Raw genomic sequence first — 15,375 nt, 5'->3', positions numbered from 1 at the left:
TTGGTTCTGGGTTTCCCAATTCATTTTAGTATTTTGGAATATTCTTACTTTTGTTCTATCGGTGCTGATCTTTCAACACACAGCACACAATAACATCTTTACAGGGTTGCCAAAAACCAACACATACAGTCCTGCTGTACCATCCCAAAACTGTAATTCTATAAGGCTGAAACAATGATGTTACACAATCCTCCGATTCACCAGGGATTATCATCAGAAATTTCAGGCTGAAAGAATAAACTAAACAGCTTTCCCTTTGCAATTTTGCAAACAGTTACAGAGGGTGCCAAGGGAAAGGAATTATGTTTTGTTATACAGGTAGTCCTCAACTTACAACAGTTAATTTAGTGACCACTCAAAGTTGCAACATCACTGGAAAAAGCGACTTATGACCGCTTTTCACACAGAACCATTACAGTATCCCTATGGTCATGGGATCAAAATTCAGATGCTTGGCAACTTAGTCATGTTTATGACGGTTCTAGTGTCCCGGGGTCAGTGCCCATTTTACAACCTTTGCATTGATAAGCAAAGTCAATGGGGAATCCAGATTCGCTTAACAACCATGATACTAATTTAACAAGCGCAGTGATTCATTTAATAGCTTTGGCACGAACGGTCGGAAAATGGGGCAAAGTTCACTTAACAAATGTCTCACTGAGCAACAAAAATTTGGGGCTCAATTGTGGTCATAAGTCGAGGATTAAACTGGGATTGGCTGAAGACACCCAAACTAAAAACAGGTTGAGATCACAACTGTAAATGTTTATGTGTTTTAAACATTGGCTAAGAAGAGAGAAGTTAACTCTCCAATGTCCTTTATCTACAAACGGGAGAGAGGATGGAGGGGGCATCTTTTACACCTGTAAGCTTCCATACCTGGCTGTAATATCTGGATGGCCACTAGAGCTCAACGAGGAACCTTTTGTTACTCTCTAGAGGCTGTCACTGCAGATGGGGACTGTAGCCAAGAAATTAAAAGTTGCTTGCTCCTGGGGAGGAAAGCCATGGCAAATCTAGACAGCACACTAAAAAGCAGAGACATCACCCTGTCAGCAAAAGTGTGTATAGTAAAGGCTATGGTCTTCCCAGTTGCAATGTATGGCAGTGAAAGTTGGATCATAAGAAAGGCTGAGTGCCGAAGAATTGAGGCCTTTGAACTGTGGTGCTGGAGAAGACTCCTGCGAGTCCCTTGGACTGCAAAGCGATCAAACTGGTCAGTCCTAGAGGAGATCAACCCTGACTGCTCTTTAGAAGGCCAGATCCTGAAGCTAAAACTCAAATACTTTGGCCATCTAATGAGAAGGAAGGACTCACTGGAGAAGAGCCTAATGCTGGGAAAGATTAAGGGCAAAAGAAGAAGGGGACGACAGAGAATGAGGTGGCTGGATGGAGTCACTGAAGCAGTAGGCGTGAGCTTAAATGGACTCCAGGAGATGGTAGAGGACAGGAAGGCCTGGAGGAATGTAGAGGACAGGAAGGCCTGGAGGAACGTTGTCCACAGGGTCACGATGGGTCGGACGCAACTTCGCAGCTAACAACAACAATGAGGCCGTCCAGACTTTTACAGCCCAGCTACTGTAGCCCTGCCAGGAATTCACAAATAACTCCAGTTTGTTCCTTTCAATCAGCAGCCAGGATTTACATGCAGTAAATCTATCAATAGCTACATTTACTTCAAAACGGTTTTTATAGTGGCTCTCCAGCTTCGACCAACAAGCTTGGCATGAAATCCTGTTGAGGCCTCATGGCCTTATTAGGTTTCAGGAGGCAATGTTTTTGTCTTCCTTTTCCGGCTGCTATCTTTAGTTTGATTTCCCTAAACAACTCTCAGGGTGATTCCCCACCCACCCACATTTAGTTTACTTATTCCACGCACATACATACAAAGGACGTTTTAATTAATGAGTTCTGGCTTCTTCTTTTTTTGTACACCTTTCTCAACACAAGGCACAAACTCATTTCACAGCCAGTTCAGTTCTTACAAGAATGGATCATAATTGCCTGACCAGGTTCCATCAGGCATAAACAGACTGACCTATTCAGAGATTGCAAACAGGGCCAAATAAACAAACCTATACTGATTCTTGGGTTTTTCCATGAACTTGTTTCAGATTCCTGCCTTACACTGAGGAGAGGACTTCTAAGCTTTTAAGGATTGGCTTTTGCAGCAAGACTTCTGGCAAACTCCTGAGTTAAAGTGGTTCATTGCATAAGAGCAGGGGTGTCAAACTCACAACGTCACGTGTTGTGTCGCGACATATTGTGACTTTTTCCCCACTGCCAGAGCTGGGGTAGGCTGGCAGTTTGACACCCCTGCATAAGAGGGAAGGGAGGAACTTATGGTTTGTAGCTGTTTGATGCATAGTTAATCCTCATTTAGTAACCTTACGATGGTGGGGGAAAAGTAACTTTGTGGCCAATCCTCATAATTATGACCTTCTTAGGTCTGTAAAGCAAAGAAAAGCTGAAATGAGATCATAAGCACGGTCATGGTTTCACTTAGCGACAACTTTATTAACAGTCGAATTGCTTTGTGGTTGTATACTCCAGCAAATCAAGACAATTTGCAAAGTTTAATTTTATGTACCAGCTCACCACCTTGAGTACAAAGCTAGGGCTTCTGCACAAGGAGGAGTGGCTAACCTTTTGGAAGAGAAAGGGAAGGCTCATACAGATCTTGGTGGGGTTCAGTGCCATGAAATGTAACAGGAGAAATGCAACTGCCTGCATCAGGGGAGGAAAAATGGAAAGGAGAAGTCTAGGATGAAGGGCACCTGGCTTACCAGTAGTGAGGAGCATCTGGGATTTTTAGCTCATCTCAAGTTGAACAGTAACCTCTATAAGAAAGACCAGAGTAAGAAACATATTTGTAGACCTAAAGCTACTTTTCTGTTAAAGCAACAATAGCAACACAATCTTGCAAGTCTGAATATGCTTCCCTTCCTTCCTCTTTTATCTTCATGTGAATGAGAGTGCAGAGGTGCTGTCTGGGGCTTTTTCATAAACCATTCCTTTGGCCTGGGCTCTGATCATTGCCTTGGTAGGAGATTTTCCCTCTGTCCTTCATCCTCTATAGCAGGGGTGTCAAACTGGTGGCCTCCGGGCCAGATGTGTCAGGCATAGGCCACGCCATTCCAGCTCCATAAAGAAAAAAAGCTTTATGATATGTCATGATACGTCACATGACGCAATCGAGTTTGACACCCATGCTCTACACTCACTACATCCAAGAACTAAAAGCACAAGGCAAATGCCAAATCGTATTTGGAAATATATTAACATACAGTCCAGAACATAGAAAGGCATGATCTAACTTTGTTGGACCCCACTGAGAATACTGTATCCAGTTCTGAGCTTTACAGTCTAAAGAGGGCTTCAATAGCTGGAACATTCAGATAGTAAGAGAACTAATGACCAACTTCTGGTAGGAGTAAATAAAGGAGATAGGTACGTTTAACCTGCAAAAGAGACCACTGAAGGGAGAAATGATAGCAACTTTCAGATTTTGAATAGATTGCCTTCTGGAAAAGGAAGTGAACTTCTTCTCTTTCATGCCGTGGGTTGAAACTGTGGGTAATTAGAGTAGCTATCAGGAGGAATGTACTGAAGGTTTTTCACTCAGTAGAATATATCTATTGACACCCACATTTCTTTGCTACCTATACATGCGACTCAATACACATTAGGTGTATTGCCTCATTAAGTGGTGTAGTATTTTTTACTGGAGATCTTCAGTGGGTGGATAACCATATGTCTAACATGCTTTAGTGGATCTGTACTAAGCTGAGGTTGGAGTGGAGAACCATTGAGATCCCTTCTAACTTTATGATTGTGTGATATACTATTAAGACTCAACTCAGCATTGCTTTTATTTTCTCACTTGTCTTTCATGTGTGTGGCTCTTGGAGGTAGCCAGACACCAATCTCTTACCTATGGCTCTTTGCAAAGGGAAAGTAGCAAGGCCTCCATTATCACAGCTGGCACATCTGTGTTAGTGATCCTGCAGCCTGCCAAGGAGATTTTTATCACAGAATTTGCTAAAGTTGTCATTGGTATCCATTTTTTTTCAATTGTTTCTGGAGAAGTAATTTCCACATTTTTGCTATGAGGCTGAAGTTAAAAATCCCAATTTCTTATTGATATGAATGTGTGAATTGGAGCTCAGTTAGTAAAAAGAAAGAGAGAGAGGTAAATATACTCATATATTTCAATACAAATATTGGCCTAAATATATCATAAATAATATAGACACTGCCCCCTTCAAGATCCAATGACATTTTTTCATAATTAACTTGAATTATTAAAATTGTAACTGAAACAAAACGGAGGAGGAAGGAAAATTAAGCATAAATCAACATTTGGCACATAAAACATACATCCTCACTAGAATATTCTTTACTAGACGATCCAAGTAATCTAATAGTTCATTTTGACCAACATATAGTTGCAAGAATACCCAGAAAAATGCACTTAAAAATCTATGTAATTGTGCATGCTGATTTTAGTTCCCTGTTTTTAATTTGGAATTTCTAGGGCAGAAAATTTTATCAATGTAACCTGTGGTATATTCTGTCACCTAGAGCAGGGGTGTCAAACTGCCGGCCCACGGGCTGGACACATCACAACAAAACCGCGCTCACCCCATTGCTGGCAATGGGAAAAAAGCTCCGATACGTCATGCGATGTCACACGACATCACGAGTTTGACATGTCTGACCTAGAGCATCTCCATCATGTGTAGCCCTCTGACAAGGGATAAATACTCTATTGCCCACCTGATACTAATATGTAGTGATCACCTGGCCATCATTTTTGAGTAAATATGTTTTTCCTATCTTGCTGCCTTTCAGATGCAGTAAACTGGGAACGTCTTGAGGATTGTGGAAATTGGAATCCAAGACAATTGGAGTTCATCAAGCAGAGGAAGATTGTGATAGACAGCTGTGATTCACTCCAGTCTCCTGCAGACTGTGAACTTTTCAACTGTATGGGTCCATTATTATGTCCATTACTTTACTTGAACTGAGATGTGAAATGGAGTCAAACAGATCCAATATACTGTATTACTTGTATCACTCTATATTGTGTATGTATGTATGCCCACACACCTTGAAAAGTGCTTCATTATCATATGTTAAGATCAAAGATCTAACTTTCCTAAGGAAGTCTAATTTTAGCATCTCTTGTTTTCTCCAGTAAAATGTCTTGCAGCAAATTTTCCCTTATCATTTCAGTTTTACAACATTTATTTTATTTATCTTGCAACAGTGATAGCTCTGGAAAGAGCTCTGCCTTGATCTTGCAATTCAGGGTTTGAAACGTTTGTGTTACATTTAGGAGACACTATTACACCATGTTCAACTACTTTGATCTTTTTGCCAATTGCACTGTTTACAAAGCTCCAAGAAGAAATTAACATTTTGCAACATGTAATGTGAAAACTAAACAGAACAAAGGTAAAGAGATTGAATTTCAGAGCAGGGGGGAAGTAAATCAGCTGTCAGGGTTGGTGTGTGTTTTGTTTTGTTTTTAGTTTGTAATCTCACCAAACTGAAGAGTCAGCTCTTCTTGTGCATCTCAGAAGACCTTGGCTGCAATTTGTACCTATTAAGATTTCAGAAGACAACTCAGAAATACCCCCTTTTTGGATGCAGCTAGAGGTGATGCACCTAAGACCAAATTGTTTTTGTATTTATGGACCTGGGAAAGTACAGTTGAACCATTAATCTAAGAGAGACAAAGTGTAATCAAACTCAGTAAAATCTATCACTTACTAAATCTCATCCTAACACTGACTTTAAACCTCAGACTGTAGCATCTGATCTAATTTTGGGGCTCTCTCTTTTTTCTCCCCATCACCTGTTTATTATAACATCTTCCTGATATAATGTTTGTGCCATTTGATTTGGCTTAATAAAAGCACCATTGTCTTGTTACAGATATTGAATTCTGTGTCTTTTTCATGTTCTCATACTATTTTTTAAGGTTATCCAAAAGGGATTATCAATCCTCTTCCCACTGTATCTGTACCAATGGATAATATTTCTCCAGCTCCCGATAGCAATGTTTAGTTTTTGTAAGCTTTGGTAAATAAGGATTTCCCCAAATTTCTCCTCAGCCAATATTTATGTATTCCAAACAACTGTATTTGATACAATTTGCCTTCTGGGTCTTATTCAAACGTAGCAGTTAAATCTAAATTGATTAGGAAATACAGACTACAAGAACATATGAGAAATGTCAATAAATATTAAAAATAAAGAACACTTCCAGGGAAAAGCTACTGGAGTGCCTCAGCTCTATTAGCCAGAACAAAATCTATCTTTCCACTTCCTAAAAGATGTGCAATCGCAATCAAGATTGTTACCTGGTCCTCTTTAGATTGTCAGCATAACTCCTGTGACCTGAAGGAACAATTTTTGATTTCCATTTATCCAATATCATTGTCAGATTATAGTCAAGTTGAAAGAAGCCAGTGAGATTTATCAGATCAATATCAGTATCGGATTTCAGATAATTTAGGGATTCTTACAAATAGATCCTATTGGAGGAAATGGCTTCTGATAGGATTTTTCCCAAGGAAGAAACTAAAGCCAAATATATATATATACTTTGGAGGGGTTTTTTGAGGTTGGGAAGCTTCTTTGATGTTCTTTTCAGTCATCCTATCCCATGAAAGGAATGAACTTGCAAAGGAGATGAAATTAGTTTTCTTTTGTCAGCTCTACATCCAGATTTCCCACAATCACAGTTGGCTTTACACAATCCCACCACTTAAATGAATCAGGGGGTTGGCACTTTCTTCACCATTTGTCCCTCTTAACTTTCAAAATGGGCACAGTGGGGAGACTAGAGAGAAAAGCTCATTACGAATCTCCCAGCAAATAAAGAGACAAGACATGGTAGGTTTGGGTGACACATTTATTTATTAAAAACAAAACCTTTAGCACTCTAATAATGCAGGAATATGCTTAAATGCCAAAATCACCTCATGATTCTTACTATCTAAGCCTAACTTGTCCCACTAGAGCACACCTGCATAGGTAATCAAGGGAGATTTTCCTGAGTTGCTCCTTTCCTGGTCTTATAACTCTGGGTGGGCTTCCAAGAAGATCCTTACTTTCACCACAGGTACCACCCTTAATCATTTTAAAGATGCCTCTTGGCTTCTGAAGTTACTTTTCCACATGGCTCTGTAGCTCTGACCAACCTCAACCTATTTCATTGCCTTCACAAAACTAATCTCGCCATAATCCAATACCACCATAAGTCTGAGGTCAAAGTCAAACCCAACCAGATTATTCTGCAAATGAGATTAATGTGTTTGAGAAGCAAAAAAATACCTGGAGTCTGCCTCTATAGCATACTGGAGTCCTGGTGGTGCAGTGGTTAGAATGCAGTATTGCAGGCTAATTCTGCTGATTGCCAGTTGCCAGCAGTTTGATCCTGACCGGCTCAAGGTTGACTGACTCAATCTTCCAAACTTCCGAGATCAGTAAAATGAGGACCCAGATTGTTGGGGGCAATATGCTGACTCTGTAAACCGCTTAGAGAGGGCTGTAAAGTATTGTGAAGCAGTATATAATTGTAAGTGCTATTGCTATATTGCCCAGCTACAACCTGCAATGCCTACACTTCAATTGCAGCAGTAAAGCAACCTTAAGAAAAATGAAGAGAACTGACCTGAAACAAAACAAGCTTTCATAATCTCCAGATGTTATTCCTATACAATGTTGAGTTTCAAACCCTGTGGCCTGAATCTTTCCCAGTCTGGCTACAGCCCCCTCACTTATTATAAATCTGGCAAAGCAGGCCGGGGACCGTGCAAAGTTAAGTGAATTTGTTTGTGAAAATATTACAGATTAAAGAAGGAGTGGGTAACTATGGCCCCTTTACAACCTATAGACTTCAACCCCCATGAACCAACATGGCTGGTTCAGGAATTCTGAGAGTTGAAGTCCACATGTTATAAAGAGGCCATAATTGCCTGGAGTAGAGGATGTCAGCAGCTCACTTCACACACACCTATATGTAAGGGATAGATAGCAGCATACACAAGGATAACCCTCCCCATTAAAAAATGATAAACCTGCCCCAACTCCAAACAAACAAAAAAATATTGCACCAATGTGCTCATTCTTATGATTGCAAATGTTAGTGTCTCTTTGGGGAAAAAATCAAATCCATTCCTTCTAGAAAGAAAGGATTCTTCTTTAGCACAAGAATCTTCTGGAGAGGTACAAAAAGGAGTTTGCATCATGGTGTAGAACAATATTTGTCATTTCATCCCTGACATTATATAATTTTCTCTGACAATGGTTCTTCTGTCTTCCCCATTTGCTAATCCATTCAACCCATATGTATATCTGTTCTGGATATTTTCCTTATCTCATTACCCTTGATAATATGCACATTTCAAATTTTCAGTATTAGCATATTTTCAAGGTCGTTCACCTGTAAAAAAAACCAATAAACATGTTTTGTGTATTCGCTGTATACAATTCCAATCAAACACAGAATTGAAATATGTATTTCAGCTAAGGATAAACATAGTTCTAACAGCTGTATTTTATATTTTCAAATAGAGGAAGAAATCTATAATTGTTAATTAGCTTCTTCTCAGCCACCCATGGGAGATTTTCAGGTGCAACCTGAAAGCCAGGTAGCATTTGACAGAATCTAATTTGAACATCTGCAATGTATCTCCCCTGTTTCACCTCAGAAATAATTAAATATTATCCCTCTACCATGAACCTTAACTACTTTTTTCTTCTCTTCTTTGTCCTCTTTCTTTTCATTTATCAGCTCGCATGACAAAACATTTTTGGAAATTCCAAAGCTTACCTGTTAAGTTTCTAACTTTGGGGCTCTAATGTGGAATCAAAATGGTTCCCTGACAGGGTGATAGGTATCATAAGTAGACAGGGCCTTATGAATCTGGGACATATTCTGTTTTATAACCAGAGTTGCAGAAGATCTGACAACCCCCTCCATCTCCTTCTCCCCCCCCCCAGACTTTCATTATATGCATATGTATGTCAGTTTTTCTTCTGCCTCACAGAATACAGAGGGAAGGAAGGAAAACATTCAAACCATAATCTTTTCAATAAAAACTCTGAGGTACACATTCATTGAGGTTTTATTTAATTCTCCAGTTAAACGCTCTTTATTTCTTTTGACCATCTTCAGAAGTTAGGTGGGAGACTGCAGCTCAGTAGCAGAAAATATGTTTTGCATACAAGAGGACCCAGTTGGGGTTCCCAACATCTCCATCTAGGGCTGAAAAGAGTCACAGCTGTAACCTTTGACAGTTGCCACCACTCAGTGTGGGCAATACTGCCTAGCTGGATCCACGTTCTGAATCAGTATCTGTGATTTTCCTGAGATCCACCCCAGCTGTTCGGCTCCCATCACAATGCAGATGATATAGGAATTTTTGAAAATGAAGCCCACTTATATTAATCAAAACAATAAAAACACTATCCAGCTTTTTGTTTTGCATTATGCATATTCATACCTGTACATAACAGAGGAATTCAAAGGCAATTAATTATCTGACCATTCCTCTCCCTCACTGAGGATCCTATACTCTGTTCCTTCTGTGGTACTTTTAGGCCCAGTCAATAGTCATTCAACACACTAAATAAGGAATCTAAAAAATCTATCATTTTATATTGTGTTGAAAGCTAAAAAGAGTAAGACACACCCAAGGTCATTTTATACATTCAACAGAATCAAGACGTATTTGGGGGGAGGGGCAGTTGGCCTATATCACTTCTAATTGTAGTTGCTTGCATTTAAAGCCTACCTTATGCCTACAAAGCTAAAATGACAGGGGAAATGCTTTTATGAAATGCTATTTTCTAAATTTGGAAAGGCAGTGTTTACTCTCAAGGGTACATTTAAAATTTAAACTTTCTATTTTTACCCTAAAATGGAACAGTCCTGGGCAAACTTATCTCTTCATTCTTTCACATGTATATGTAATAGTGATGAGCAATAACATGTCCAGCCATGTTTTACTAACTGATAAGAATGTTTTATCTTGTATAAAGAAAACTGGCAAATAGATTACAAACATTTTAAATCTATAATTCTATCCCAGCAATTCAGATTCAGAATAAATTCTAGAATCTAAAAAAATGATATAGGGAATAATAATAATAATAATAATAATAATAGGATAATATGAACACATTTGAATATCCTAATTATTATTTTTTAATTCAGAAAGAATATTTTAATGTTCAAAACCACTTTTCAATTTGCAGCACTTCCTTGCAAATTTAATTGCAACAAAAAAGATTAAAGTAAAAAGGATTTGTGATTGTTTTTTTTAAAAAAATCATTAAGTCTTTATAAATGTACAACTTCTTGTCCAGTTTTACACTGCCCCTTAGTTATTAATAATAAAGGATGCACCTTTAAAAAGCTGTATATATTTAAAAAATCTTATCAGCAGATCAATTCAATAAGAGAAACTCAAAGCATTTTTCTGCATGACTTAAAATTTTATTCAGCACTTTTATGACATAAAAGTACTGAATAAAGTGAATAAAGTATAGGCAAGTTGAGTAATGGACCCAATCCTTACAAAGAAAACATTTTTATCAATGCAAGCATGATATTGTTTCCCAGCCTCTCTTAAGATTGTGTATTAAGCAGCAAGAATATTACATTTTATTCTGGGAGAAACCAGCTCCCTCTGAATTGAAGAAAGAAAGAAAGAAAGAAAGAAAGAAAGAAAGAAAGAAAGAAAGAAAGAAAGAAAGAAAGAAAGAAAGAAAGAAAGAAAGATTTTGCTGCTGAACCATTCAAGTGTTTTGTTTTTTTAAAAAAAATAATAGTTTTGAATTGAGGGCCTTTACTTTGATAGGACAGATGTTAGAGCAAAGAACAAAGTACAATTGCTATGTTTGAAGAAGCTGTCTTCATACATAGGAAGAAATAGGCTTGCAGACTAAAGTTTTCTGTCCATGGTGCCAGTTCTCCATTGTGGTGAATATTAAAACTCAAAATTTCTGGGGCTGCAATCATTTCTTTCCATAGAACAAGGAAAATGAAGGAAGTTGAAGTTGCCAAGGAACCATGCCTCAAAGTGACATGATAAGAAAAAGTAAGAAAATCTGGGGTGTAGGATAGAAGCATTTCTTAAACAGGAATTGTTCAACAGAGCTGGCTTGAAACACCAAAGAATGACTATAGACAGCAGATATGCAGCAAGCTTCCAAGTGCATTCCCTTAAAAATGAACTCCCTGATTTCATGCAACTTGTACATAGTTCTACTATTTCATTGAACATTTCAAAAACCTATTGCAAGTTTTCAAAACACTTCAAAGCTCAGGTCGACCAATAACCAGCACAAGCCTTTACAAGTCCATTTAAAAGTCCATGTAAATTTCATTAGAAGAACCACCAGCTGTGTATGCAGCATTGTGTTTCAGAACAGGATGAAATACTTTTTCCACCTCCTAGCATAATCCCTATATAACATAGACATTGTTAACAGTGGACAACCAAGCAGAATAAAGAAGGAAGGGATGAATATTATGTCTGTTAAAACAGACTTACCAATTTAAAAAATTAAAAATGTAACATTAAGAAAAGAAAGAAAATCTGATGCTAGAATGATGCAAGGGAAAAAAATTAAAAGGGGAGAGAGGAGAGACTCGTTGTATGCAGTTTATCATGGCTGCTTGACATTATTCCATTTTTACCCATGAAGCAAAGTCTCTTGGCTGTCAGGACACTGTTTCTCCTGTCCTGCTTCCATGTTCTTCCCTAAATGGTTCTGGCTATGACCAGATGAATAGCTGGCTGATTTGTCTCCTGTAGCTCCAGGCAAGTGCCCTGATGTGCAGCAGAGGACAGCCGCACAAGCTTGTCGGAAACGAGGATCAAAGAAGGCATAAAGAAAAGGATTGAGGCAGCTGTTGACATAGGCCAAGCAGCTGCAGTACGGGTGGAGATTGCTCAGAAAGGCATGGAAGCTGCAGGACAACGGCATCACCTCCCAGTCCATTAGCATGTAGATGGTTTTCACCAAGTGGAAGGGGAGCCAGCAGATTGCGAAAGTGGTCACGAGCACAATGATGATGGTTAGCAGGCGCTTCCGCTTCCTCAATCCTTCACTGCGCTCCTTTCGAAAGTGGCCTGCAATTGTACGGGCAATGAAGAAGTAGCAAGTCAGCATGATGGCAAAGGGGATTACAAATCCCATCAGGGTAGAGGACAAGCCAAGCCCTGCTTCCCAGGCTGCCTCAGTCCTGTTGGTTGCCACACTTGAATAATCCATGAAACATGTCACTTTGTCATTCCCATTGAATACTCCGGTTCTCCGGAAAATCATGGCTGGCAGGGCTAAGAGAGCTGCCATGGTCCAGAGCACAATGGTCATTAGAAGCCCACTAGCTTTTGACCTCAGCTTGGCATTGGCTATAGGGCGAACAATAGCCAAGTAGCGGTCAAAGCTGAGCCCTGTGAGGCAGAAGACACTGGCGTACATATTGACAAAGACCAGGTAGCTACTGAGTTTGCAGGCAAAAGAGCCAAAAGACCAATGGTAGTCCAGGACCACGTAGGTAGCCCATAGTGGCAAAGTGACCACAAAGGTAAGGTCAGCTATTGCCAGGTTTGCAATGAATGTATCTGCTGAACGTCGCTTTTCTTGTCCTCCTCGGAAAACAGTCCATAGCACCAAACCATTGCCAGTGGTGCCCAGAAAGAAAACAAGCAAATAGATTGAAGGAATTAGGATTTTGGAAGAACTCCAGTCATCGTAGTCGCATTCATAGTTGCTTGAGTTATTATCAGTATCGTTGCCAAATTCCATTTCTGCTGGAAGAAGAGAAGAATATGCTCTGAAGAAGTTCCTTTTTTATTTCCAGATCACTCAGCAGGATAAATCTTGGCAAAGTTCTTGTGTAGAAAGAAGAGGGGAAAAAATTGCTGGGTCTCTCAGCTCATTTGTGTCTTTGTGTTACCTCCTTCTTTTCAAAGCTGTAGACAGATCTGGCCAGTGCCTTCCTCAGTCTGTGTCATCTCTCTCACACACCACTCACTCCTACTGTAGTAGTAGTTTCCTTTTGACTTGTCTTAAAATCTTTGTATATCCCAGCCCCCTTCCCCCAGTCCTCCCCTTGCTTTCACTCAACATCCTTATGTGAATTGGATGAATTGACCCCTGTGGTGCTGGGCAGCTCCATCTGCCATTTGGACCCTCCCCTTCAGCAACACTCTCCACATGTGCTCTCAGCCTAAGCTTCTCAGACCAAGGAAAGGAATGTGGCTTAAGACAAGCAGAAATGCTGGGTGGGTGGCATGGAGTGATAATCCAAATACCAGGGTTCCCAGACGCCCTGCTAACCTGATCACCCTTGCCTAAAGACTCGGTTTCACAATTATGAACTTTTTTCAGTTTCAGCAGCCAAGTGATCTAAGCAGGTTTCCCCCCCCCCCAGAACAAACCATCATTGACTTTAAGACATTCTGTGATCACATTATAATAGTAGCATATTAAGAAAAGTTTGTCAATGAAAAAGACGTGGTGTGTTCATACGTATACGTAAATAAGCTTTTATTAAGCAAGTTGAACATTATTCTGCTTGGCTCCTTGAAAGGCTTTGAAAACTAAGGTGGTGGGGGCAGAGCTGGGAAGAATGCAGCCAAGGTGTTGGGACTCCCAGCAAACATCTCAGAGAGAAGCAGTGGGGGGGGAGGGAAAGAGGGGGGGGAGATAATTAAGTCATTCTTTGGTCTGCAGAGATCATTGGTGGTGAATTGTCGAAACTTTAGATCCATGGGATATTTCTAGACGATCCAATCACTTGAAAAATATTTTGGAAATTTGCCAAACTGTAGACTAAAATCAAAGTTCCTGAGTTTTAAAAATTTGATAAATAATTTATAACACTAAGTATACTATATACGTATACTAAAATACAGGTAGTCCTCAATGTACGATCACAACTGAGTCCAGAATTTGTTACAAAGTGAGAAATTTGTTATGTGATTTTGTCCCATTTTACGACTTTTCTTGCCGCATTTGTTAAGTGAATCGCTGCAGTTGTTAAATTAGTAACGTGGTTAATTTGGCTTCCCCATTGACTCTGCTTGTTAGAAGGTTGCAAAAGATGGTCACATGACCCCGGGATATTGCAACTGTCAGAAATAGTTGTCAGGCACCTGAATGTAAATCACATGGCTGTGGGGATGCTGCAATGGTCATTAGCGTGAAAAATGGTCATAAGTAAGTCACTTTTTTCAGTACTGTTGTAACTTTGAATAGTCCCTAAACAAACTGTAAGTTGAGGACTACCTGTAGATATTTTTTTCTAAAAAAAGCAAACCTGAATTAAAGTCTTCTATCAACTTAAAAAACAACAAAAAAGAGATTATTGGGAATTCATTATAACTGATCTAAATCTCTGGCACTGCATCTAAAATGCTCCAATCCCAGTTTATGCTCAGTTCCCAAAGAAATGTCTTTGTGAAGTTCCCACAGAAAACACGGCCTCTATATGAAGCTCATATCAAAGAGTAAAGCAGTTTACAAATTAAATAAGCTGTACAATGTCTAATAAGACTGCATATTCACTAATGAAAAATTGTCACTGTCTTTACAGTCTGTTAATTTATTTCTTGCAGCTTTAGGACAGTTGGACGATTCAATCTGACATGGTCAAAACATCAGATATAGAAACTATATGAAAGAACAACCTGAAACCAGGCAACTTCTGATATTCCAGTCTCTACTGGATAGAACCAGGCCATAGTTGCTACCGGTATCTGTAAAGCTATAACCAGCTCTTTTGAAGTACCTGCAGCAATGGAACTGCTAGCCACCTAGCTTGCCTTTTGATGGGTTTTATCTGCCTTCCCAGGAATATCTGGCTTGCTGGATTAGAAAATGGCTTCGTGCTGAACATAGCACCCACTCTTACAAGCCATTTATGGCTTTGGTATTTAATCTTCTCTTTGTGCTTTACTGATCAGCCTGATAATTTCTGTCAGCTATCCTGGTTATCATCCAAGTGTCTGTGTTTATGACATAAGGAGTTCTGTGTGGCACTATCATCAGAATAACAAAGCAACTAGCAAGTAATTCAGGCCTGTCCCAACTCTTTGAAATGTTATAATTCTCCCTTGGTTAAAAGTAGGAAAAAACCTGCATCCTTCAGAGGCCCCAAAAAATGACATTTATAATTCCCTCATTTAGTCTATGCAGCCATCCTGGAAGGCAGATTAGGCTAAGACTAAATGACAGGCATTAAGTCACACAGTAAATGAAGGGGGATTTGAATCCAGGCCTCTCAGATCCAGATAACCACCACTCTTCTCACTGGGGTTAGTTTAGAAATTAAAGCAAGTA

At 39.4% G+C, this 15,375-nt stretch overlaps 2 protein-coding genes and 1 long non-coding RNA gene across 3 annotated transcripts in view; all 3 read right to left on the bottom strand.

Moving 5' to 3' along the window:
- LOC310631936 overlaps positions 1–4,307 on the bottom strand; it is a 79,623-nt gene extending 75,316 nt beyond the window's left edge. Inside the window, exons 1-2 of the long non-coding RNA XR_014490744.1 lie at positions 3,935–4,307; positions 2,787–2,840 (exon numbers count right to left, since the gene is read on the bottom strand). This is a non-coding gene — a long non-coding RNA (uncharacterized lncRNA). The remainder of the gene's footprint in view (positions 1–2,786; positions 2,841–3,934) is intronic.
- Positions 4,308–6,907: 2,600 nt separating this feature from the next.
- Positions 6,908–15,375, bottom strand: part of TNKS1BP1 (tankyrase 1 binding protein 1) — a 53,393-nt gene continuing 44,925 nt past the window's right edge. Inside the window, exon 12 of the mRNA XM_083356691.1 lies at positions 6,908–8,458. The gene's annotated coding sequence lies outside the window, so the exon portion shown is untranslated. The remainder of the gene's footprint in view (positions 8,459–15,375) is intronic.
- On the bottom strand, positions 10,723–14,623 carry APLNR (apelin receptor). The gene has a single exon (XM_083356737.1). It carries the CDS (start codon positions 12,835–12,837, stop codon positions 11,719–11,721), a length of 1,119 nt encoding a protein of 372 aa, XP_083212863.1. The 5' UTR covers positions 12,838–14,623; the 3' UTR covers positions 10,723–11,718.

The sequence above is a fragment of the Vipera ursinii genome (assembly GCF_947247035.1).
Source record: "Vipera ursinii genome assembly, chromosome: 1".
Classification (NCBI taxonomy): Eukaryota; Metazoa; Chordata; class Lepidosauria; order Squamata; family Viperidae; genus Vipera; species Vipera ursinii.
The sequence above is the reverse complement of the archived record's forward strand: the minus strand, read 5'-3'. Positions and strand labels throughout refer to the sequence as shown.

What these genes read in the sequence shown, in the direction of transcription:
- APLNR (XM_083356737.1), bottom strand. Translation starts at nt 12,837, where the DNA reads ATGGAATTTGGCAACGATACTGATAATAACTCAAGCAACTATGAATGC.